This window comes from Propithecus coquereli, unplaced genomic scaffold (assembly GCF_000956105.1).
Source record: "Propithecus coquereli isolate 6110/MARCELLA unplaced genomic scaffold, Pcoq_1.0 Scaffold423, whole genome shotgun sequence".
NCBI classification, from domain to species: Eukaryota; Metazoa; Chordata; class Mammalia; order Primates; family Indriidae; genus Propithecus; species Propithecus coquereli.
This window is the reverse complement of record NW_012149986.1, coordinates 3894471-3904569: the sequence shown is the minus strand read 5'-3', so window position 1 is coordinate 3904569 and position 10099 is coordinate 3894471. Positions and strand designations below refer to the sequence as shown.

General features: G+C 36.9%; 1 protein-coding gene across 1 annotated transcript in view; it reads left to right on the top strand.

Moving 5' to 3' along the window:
• The first annotated feature begins 1369 nt into the window (after window positions 1-1369).
• Window positions 1370-10099, top strand: part of SPTLC1 (serine palmitoyltransferase, long chain base subunit 1) — a 70843-nt gene continuing 62113 nt past the window's right edge. The window contains exons 1-3 of the mRNA XM_012653566.1: window positions 1370-1429; window positions 3795-3902; window positions 4624-4718. Of these exons, the coding sequence (XP_012509020.1) occupies window positions 1373-1429; window positions 3795-3902; window positions 4624-4718 (260 nt within the window). The 5' untranslated portion in view covers window positions 1370-1372. The remainder of the gene's footprint in view (window positions 1430-3794; window positions 3903-4623; window positions 4719-10099) is intronic.

Below are 10099 nucleotides of genomic sequence, written 5' to 3'. Positions count from 1 at the left end.
AAAATATAATTTGCAAAGAGCTGTAACAACAGCAAACTGATGTGAGAATGGTAGGAAATCACAGGTGTGGTGAAGAAGGCCTTTCTAAGCAAGACACAGTCAGAGTCAATAAAGAAGCAGATTGAATCATCACTCCACATAAAATTTGAAATAAAGGCATGACAAAAGAACAGAAACAACTGGACAGAAACCGAGGGAAAATAACTTGCACATATGAAATATGAAAACAATATTCAAAATGCATGGAGTTCCTACAAATCCATAAGAAAAAAATTAACCAATAGTAAAACAGATAAAGAATATGAACTGGCAATTCATAGAAGGTCTATAAATGCCAATAAACATATAAGAAGTTGCTCAACCTCATGAGTAACCAGAAGCATGAAAAATAAAGCTCAATTTTATTTCCATTAAATTGGCAAAAAATTTTTTAAAAGACAGCTAATATCCATTGTGGACTACAGCATGGAAGCACTTACAAATATTTTAAACTGGTTGAACCATTTTGAAGGCAGTATGGCAGTATTTATCAAAATTAATAACGTGCATAGTCTTTTGACTAAAATTTCACTTTAAAAAAACCGATCAGAAATACTCGGACATACACAGAAATATATGCATACAGAACATCAACGTTTAGGGCGGCATTGTTTGTAAGGGGAAAAAGGTAGAAATATTGTAAGTGTTCACCAATAGAGAAATGTTTAAATAAAATGGAAGGAGACATACACACAATAAATTATTTCAAGAAAATAGTCTTCAGTCATTAAAAATACAAGATACATAGTGAAAAACTGCTAGAAAAACAAATAAGAAAAAAGTAAGTTGTAGATGAAATTCCACACGATCATATTGTCCTGGGCCCCAATTATATTTAAGAAATCCAATCCAATTAAGCATGTGCGTGTGCATGCGTGTGCATAGTTCGCATGTGCACACGAAGGTGCTAAAACGTTCTGCACCGAACTGCTCTAGGACTTAATAACCGCAAAGACTTAGACTATGCTCTACACTTTGTAAGCGCTATGTAAGAGCTGGTTATTTTTATGTATAGTTCTTTATTTTTCAATCGTAATACGCAACTGGATTTCTTACCTCTGTGCTCAACTGACTGCCAAGGCAAAGGCCATTTACTGTTACTCCCTCCATCCCGAGTCCAGCACGGGGCCGGGCACATCAGGGAAAACGGTCAACGACCATTGGAGAATCTAGCCACGTGATTCCCGCTCCCCCCCCCCGCGCCAGTTAGTGCGCAAGTGCGAAGAGGCAGGTCCCGGCAGCCGCCCTGTCCCAGCCAAGGCGAAGACGTCACTGAGCCGCGCCGCGCGTTGTTTCGGACGTGCCTGTGTCCCGGAAAAAATTCTTGGAGACTATGGCGACCACGGCGGAGCAGTGGGTGTTGGTGGAGATGGTACAGGCGCTCTATGAGGTGGGTCCGCGGCCCAAGAGGCCCACGACTACATCCAGCCCTGGGCAGGGTAGGACGGCGCGTGTGGATTTGTGGAGGCCTCGGCCGCGTTGGCTCGGCCACGCCCCACAGCGACTCAGCGTCTCTGGCTGGAAGAGCTCCTGGGAGCTCCCAGTCCCGGCGGCGGAGTGTAGGGAGGGAATGGCGGAGCCTCGGACCGAGCTCCCCGGTTCGAGCTCCCCCGTTCCCGGTCCTGTCGGAGGAAAGGAACACGTGGGAGGGGGCGCAAGAGATCGAGTGATTTAGGATTTAGGAATAAAAAATACTTTGTCATTCTTCCGTGTACGTCCCATTTTCTGTCGTATAAAGACACAACTAATTTTAGTAACTTTGTAAAGAAAGAAGAGTTAACAGTTTTTTAAAAGGCTAGCTATTTCAGATGTGTAAGATAATATGAAATTACAGTGTCAGAGAATGTTCATTTAACAACTGATATTCCCCGCGCCGCCCTGTAGCACTTTTTGCTTCTATTTACGAGGTGTTCAATATAGTAGTCACTAACCATATATGGCTATTATTTTTAATTTAACTTAAATATAAATTTAAGTAGCCACATGGACCGCACAGATAATAAACAGGTGAAAAGCCCTGTGGTTATAGAGCATACACTCATTTAAAGTGAATTTCACTTTTCTTTTGATTTTTTTTTTTTTTTGAAATTTACTAGTACTGTTTATTGGCTGGCGTAATGATGGTGTCTTCCATTGCAAGACATTGGGAAATTTTTTTCTCGAAAAATAGCTAAGAAAGCAGTTGTGGCTCTTTCCTGTCCTCATATATTGTTTAAGTAATGTGCAGTATTAGGTTAATTGTAGCAACTAGGAAGAGCCACTGAAATCGAATGATTTTTTAAGTGATGTTTTTTAGAAATGAATTGTTTTATATCATATGTTGTTTGCTCCCTTTTTCAAGACTGTCTGACAGGGTAACTTCTCATACTCTGAAATTGTCCAACAGTGAGACTTGGAAGAATGCCCCCTGTATATAACATTTCCTAAGGAGGAAAAGAAGTGGCATTTGTGATTTTTATTAATTCACTAGATAAATAGTTTCTCAGCTTTTCTCGGAGTGATTTCTTTGTGGGGCAGGCTGTTTAACTAGTGGCTGGGGCAGATGTTTGCCTGCTAGAATCCAATTATTGAGAAAATTAAAAGGGTATTTAGACTTATTTCTAAATGAATTATATTCAAGGGGATCAGAAAATTTTAAAAATCATCTTAAAGAGACTTCTTGACCCAATTCTGATGCGCTTTGTATGTAGAATTTGAGGAGTCTTGAATAGTGTACCCCCAAAAGAAATAACTGTGTGTGTGTGTGTGTGTGTGTGTGTGTGTGTAGTATGTGTGTATGGCTTTAAAGTTAGTGATGCACTGACTTGAAGGTTTGTGTACAAATTTGTTAGCAGTTTTCCAGTCTCCAAATTCTGATTTGTTTTTTTAAACTGTAGTGAATCATTATCATTTTCTTTCTTTCTAATATTTGAAAATAATTTGTGTTTACATTTCTAAATGCCTGTTTTAAGTGATTTTTCCAAGGACAACCCATTGGAGTAGAGCACTTCATGACTGACGGGGGGGTTAGTTGATATCTGAAATCTTCCACGTGTACGACACTAATGCCTATTTACAGAAAACAAAAAAGTCAGCCTAGCCTTTATCCAGAAAACATACAGTTGAAAAGAAGATCTGAGAAGGATAAAGTATCTTTATGTCTATTGAGTGGAAAACACTACATACTTTTGGGGAACTGTGGTAGAGACAAGACCTTCTGTTCCTTTAAGTGTTTAAGCATTATAGCGTTTTTTTCCTCTGCCATATTCCAAGAAGGATTTAAAGAAATTTATCAGGGATGCAGAGAGTACAAGATGCACAGAACTTTAAGAATTGTGGAAACTAGTTTCCACATGACTGTATTAACTCATCCATGGATAGATGGAAGTAATAGAAGGCTTGTTTAGCCGTGAAATGTTTTGATAATCATTTCCCACAAGTAAAAATTTAAATTACCTAAAGGATCTGATAATTGATATTGTTTTAGATATTGCGATTCTGTGTCAGATTTTATTTTTTAAAATTTAATTTTTATTTCTACAGAGGTTTTAAAAGCTGAAAGTATCAGAGGTTTTTCATGTGAAGGAGAAATTGCCTGCTATTAGAAATGGGAAAAGGAATGAGTAGAAATTAAGGGAGCTTTGAAAGTAAAGTATAAGAAGTAATAAATTAAAGGTCATGGGAGGCAGTATATACAGGTGTACTAACTTTTATGTACAGGTTTTGGAAGTGTGTGTTTCATTTCTTTTATTGTTTTGTTTTTGACTTACTCTTAGGCTCCTGCTTACCATCTTATTTTGGAAGGAATTCTAATACTCTGGATAATCAGACTCCTTTTCTCTAAAACTTACAAATTACAAGAACGATCCGATCTTACGGTCAAGGTAAGAAATTAAATCTCTGTTTTATTACTTGGTGTGTCATTACAGTTGCTACATTTTTCCAAAAAGGATTTGTGGTGGTTCAACTATGTTACATTAAAATGTTTTCTGTAGTGTAAGGAAATCAAGGGAAATGAAATATCAGGGTAGGCAAAAAAGGGGAATGCTGGGGTAAAGTCAATACCCAGAGGAATACCATAGTTTGGCCCTGTATACTTGGGTAGGGGTAAGTAGCCATCTTACAGATAGGTGGTTAGAGGGAAACATGGACAACTATTGGATTTTGAATGTTCATATGAAGGGTACATGAGTTGCTCAGGAAAAGTACAACTGTTTCTGAAGCCTGAGGGAAAAGTTTCCCCTGTGGTCTTCTTAAAGGAGATTTGACATTTGAAAGAATCCTACTCAACACCCACTCCAAATTGAATTTTGATGTGTTGTGTATGATAAGGAAAAAAAATGCTCAGCAGAGAAATAAAATTTTCATAAATTGTCAAGTTATTGAAAAAAGATCATTTCGCTTGTTATGAGGAAATAGGTGAGGGTGTGAGTGCACAGAACTCAAGAGCGATTGTGTTTTCATTCTAGCCACAGCAGCTAGACGTGGTATTTCTAGCAGTATATTCATTATGACTTTCTTATTACAAGAAACAATTTAGATATTGCTGAAGTCAATGTGAGGTGACTAACACTGCACTATATTTTAACTCTTTTTCTCCTTTAGGAAAAGGAAGAACTGATTGAAGAGTGGCAACCAGAACCTCTCGTTCCTCCTGTCCCAAAAGACCATCCCGCTCTCAACTATAATATAGTTTCAGGGTAAATCGGCTTTGCTACTTGAAGGACTTGTATTTGGTTTCCTATAGGTATATTTGCTACAGTATGGTGGCTTTTATATTATTCCTTTATTAACTGAAATAAAACATTTAGAAATTCTTGGGAATAACTAACTACTTTAGTTCCCAAAAAAAAAAATTTTTCTAGGGATAGTATGGGCATTTTTTAAGTCTTCAATTTGAGCATTAACATTTGCTCTTTTTTCTAAAAATATCTTTTTTTTTTTTTCAAACTAATGCATGCACATGTTAATCTTTTAAATGGTCAAACGCACTTAAAATGAAAGACAGACTCCTGCTTTTCTCCACCTGGTTTGTTTCTGATTTTAGATCTACCGTAGGTTACCTTTATAACTCTAGATATTGTGGCGTGGTTGCGCTACTGTTACTTGATTCATCAACTATAGGCAATACCCATTGATCCTCAAAATATGAATTATGAAACTTTAGCTTGCTTATACCATTTTCTTCCTTATTTTCAAGTCTGGTCTATTTTTTTTTTTTTTTTTAGTCCCATTGGTTATCTTTGCTTTATTGTTGGTGTTTTTGTTAATTATGTATTTTAATAATAACAGAAAATATCAGACACCTATGTAACCATCCCCAGAATTGATAGGCATTAACATTTTGCTGTCTTTACATCAAATCTATTTTTAAAAAGAAAACATTACAAATACAGCTTAAGAAATTCTTTTCTTAGGCCCGCTGTAGTGGGTCACACCTGAAATCCTACCACTTTGGGAGACCAAGGTAGGAGGATCGCTTGAGGCCAGGAGTTTGAGACCAGCCTGGGCAATAGCAAGATCCTGTCTCTATAAAAAAAAACAAGAAGAATCTCTTTCCCATCCATCATTTACTCTTTCCTCCCATACAAGATAACCAGTGTCTTGAAGTTAGTGGATGTCTTTCTTTTGCTTATATTTATAGTTTTATCACATATGCCTGTTGCCATGAAAATATTTAGTATTTTGTTTAAAAATGTGATGTGAGATATTCTCCTGAGTACATTCTTCTAATTCTGATTTGATCTAAGAGAGGCTTTTTTCCTTCTGTGGATCTCTTTAGTCTTATAAAAGTTTTATGCATTCTAAAATCAAACTTATGAATCTTTTATCTTATAGTTTGTTCTTTTGAGGTGTTAAATCCTTTTCTGGCCGGGCGCGGTGGCTCACGCCTGTAATCCTAGCTCTCTGGGAGGCCGAGGCGGGTGGATTTCTTGAGCTCAGGAGTTCGAAACCAGCCTGAGCAAGAGCGAGACCCCGTCTCTACTAAAAATAGAAAGAAATTATCTGGACAACTAAAAATATATATATAGAAAAAATTAGCCAGGCATGGTGGCACATGCCTGTAGTCCCAGCTACTCGGGAGGCTGAGGCAGGAGGATTGCTTGAGCCCAGGAGTTTGAGGTTGCTGTGAGCTAGGATGACACCACGGCACTCTAGCCCGGGCAACATAGTGAGACTCTGTCTCAAAAAAAAAAAAAAGAAATCGTTTTCTACCCCAAAGGTCTAACTTAACTGTTATGATGGTCAGTTATCCCAACATTATTAGTTGTATAGTCCAGTTTTTACCTACTGATAGGAAATTTCCCTTCTGTTGTATACCAAGTTCCCTTATAAAGGATCCATTTCTGACTTTTATTTCTATTCTTTTGGTATATTTGTCTCTCCATGTGCGAGGGCCTGACTCTCATAAATACCACAGCTTTGTAATAAACCTTGACTAGAGTGAGTCCTTTCACCTCCTTGTTCTTAAAATTGTCTAGGCTGTTCTTGGTGTTCTTATTAACTATGAGTTTAGGTTTAGATGATCAAATTTGACCAAAATATCTGTTTTTTTATTAGATACGCATTGAATTTAAGGATTAATTTGGGGGAGAATTGGTATCTTGCTATTACTAAGTCTCACCACCCATGTACATGGTATATGACTTGTACACTTGGGTCTTTTATTTCCTACAGTAAAGTTACATAATTTTTGTCATAAAGGGACCCTTTTGTTTTCTACTTGTTATTTGAAAGTATTTGTAGATTCACCTGCAGTTATGAGAAGTAATACAAAGAGATTCCTTATACCCTTTACCCAGTTACCCCCAATGGTAATGTCTTGCATGACTATAGTACAGTATCACAGCCGGGAGATTGATATTGCATATCTTTTAATAGATTCATATGTGGGTACCAGAGAGTTTTTGTTTCTGTCTTTTTTTTTCTTTCTTCTTCTTTTTTTTTTTTTTTTTTTTTTTTTTTTTTTTTTTTTTTTTTTTTTTTTACTGTTTCTTGTTTTAATGTACTGGCTAGGCCACTTTCTAGTCAGCGTTGAATAGCAGTGGTGACAGTGGCCTTCTTTCCTATACCTTAAAAAGTAAGAGATAACCTGTATTGAACTGCAGATATTCCTTTCTCTTCCTAGTTTGCTAAGGGAAATTTGTGGTAGTTTCTTAAATCAGAGTATTAAATTTTATCAAATTGTTTTTTCTGTATCTATTGAGATAATCATGACTTTTTTCCTCTAATCAGTTACTATATTAAATTTTACTGGTAGGTTCTTTTAATTAGTTAGACATGTATAATTTAAAATTTTTAGAAGAAAAACTGCAATCTTCCATGCTACCCTTCTCACCCCACATTCCTGCTCTCTAGAAGTAATTACTTTCTATTTCTTTAGCTTTTTTTCTGATATTTACCTCTTGTTTTTCTAAGGAACTTGCTTATGCCATTATTTCTTGATTTTTTTTTCTTTCTCACTTTGTATTACGGTTATGCATCACTTTATGATGGGGATATAGTCTAAGAAATGTGTCAGTAAGTGATTTCATCATAATACAAACCTCACAGAATGTACTTACACAAAACTAGGTGTTAGAGCCTAGTACACACCTAGGCTATATGGTGTAGCCTGTTGCTCTTAGGCTACAAAACTGTATAGCATGTTACTGTGTTGAACACTGTAGGCAATTATTAATATAATGCAATAGTAAGTGTTTGTATATCTAAACATAGAAAAGATACAGTAAAAGCATGGTGTTATAATCTTACGGGACCACTGTTGTATGAGAGGTCTGTCATTGACTGAGACGTATGAGAAGCCAGTCATTGACTGAGACATCATTATGTAGCTCATGACTGTGTATCCATTAATTGTGGGAGAGAAAGACTTGTTCTCTGCAAACACACCTACACTTGCTTTCCCCAGGCCTGTAGTAGCCCCTGTCCTGCCTTTGTGTGGATTAGGAAAATACGCTCTTCCTCCAGCAAGTACAGCAGCCTGTGTGGATCTGGGGCTGTGGTACAGATCCCTGGGCACTCAGCTATGTACGGGGGTTTTGCTCTTTCCTTCTTTCTAGCAGACTTCAGTTATATCATTATATGTCCTTAAATTATTTAGTGTTTCCATTTTTATGACTTCATTAATATCATTCAGTTGAGTCAGTGCTGTGTGACTGACTATTTTCTTTCTTGTACACTTTTGTTTTCCCTGGAGTTAATCAACTTTGTTTCATCACTTGCTTGGTTCTACGCTGCAGTCTGTGTAATTCATCTTGTTGTCTTCCTCCAGGAGTGCAACTCCCTCTTCAGAACATTCATGTGTATTAGTTATCTCTTGGGTTCATTTTCTGTTTTCTTCAGTGAACTCTGTGTTGTCCTGCTCTAATCCTGACTGGTTGCTCTGCACAGCTGTGGCACAGGGTGACCCTGGAGTCTCTCCCATAATCCTTAGCTTGGGAGCTCCCTTTGTCTCTTGCCTGTGTTGGCTATTTCCTCTTTCTTGTTTTATTCCATTATATTAATAGAGTATAGATAGACTCTTGAGCAAGGTCTACAGAAGGTGAATTTTTCAAAACCTTACACATCTTAAAATTGTTTTTTATTTTACCCCGTTACACTGTACTGATTGTTTTATCTGTCTTTATTGATCTGCGAGATACCTTCTCGATATCTGGTGATCTTCAGCATCTATTCATTCTTTTGCCCAATATGCAGAATATTTTCATTGTAATCAAGAGCATTATGTAAATTGTTTGTAGAAACTGTAATAAAAATTGAAGGACATTTTATCGATATTGATAAATTGAGTGTTACTCTTCTTCAGTATATGCAAAACCTGTACGTTCAATACTTAGATGACTTACCCATTTTTTAGTTGGGTTTTCTTTTTATCATTAAGTTGTAAAAGTTCTTCATGTATTTTGGGTACTAGTCCCTTATCAAATATGATTTGCAAATATTCTCTCCCATTCTGTGGGGTTTTATTTTATATCTTTTTTGTTTGTTTCTTTGTTATTTTTTTAAATTTTCTTTTTATTTCCGCATATTATGGGGGTACAAATGTTTAGGTTACATATATTGCCCTTGCCCCACCTGAGTCAGAGCTTCAAACATGTCCATCCACCAGACAGTGCACACTGCACCCATTAGATGTGTATATACCCATCACCTCCTTCCCCCTCCCATCGGCCTGACACCTGATGAATATTATTACTATATGTGCACTTAAGTGTTGATCAGTTAAAACCAATCTGATGGTGAGTACATGTGGTGCTTGTTTTTCCATTTTTGGGATACTTAATAGAATGGGTTCCAGCTCTATGCAGGATAATACAAGAGGTGCTACATAACCATTGTTTTTTGTGGCTGACTAGAACTCCATGGTATATATATACCGCATTTTATTAATCCACTCATGTGTTGATGGGTACGTGGGTTGTTTCCACATCTTTGTAATTGTGAATTGTGCTGCTGTAAACATTCTAGTGCAGATGTCTTTTTTACAGAATGTCTTTTATTCTTTTGGGTAGATGCCCAGTAGTGGGATTGCTGGATCAAATGGTAGTTCTACTTGTAGCTTTTTGAGGTATCTCCATATTGCTTTCCACAGAGGTTGTACTAGTTTGCAATCCCACCAGCAGTGTATGAATGTTCCTATCTCTCCACAACCATGCAAACATTTAGTTTTGAGACTTTTTGATAAAGGCCGTTATCACTGGAGATAAGTGATATCTCATTGTGGTTTTGATTTGTATTTCCCTGATGATTAGAGATATTGAGCATTTTTTCATGTATTTGATAGCCATTAGTCTTTCTTGTTTTGAAAAGTTTCTGTTCATGTCCCTTGCCCACTTTTTGATAGGGTTGTTTGATTTTTTCTTGCTGATTTTCCTGAATTCTATGTAGATTCTAGTTATCAGCCCTTTATTGGATGTGTAACATGCGAATATTTTCTCCCATTCTGTAGGTTGTCTGTTTGCTCTCGTGATAGTTTCCTTGGCCGTGCAGAAGCTTTTTAATTTGATCAGGTCCCATTTATTTATTTTTGTTGTCGTTGCGATTGCTTTGGGGTCTTCTTCATAAATTCTTTCCCTAG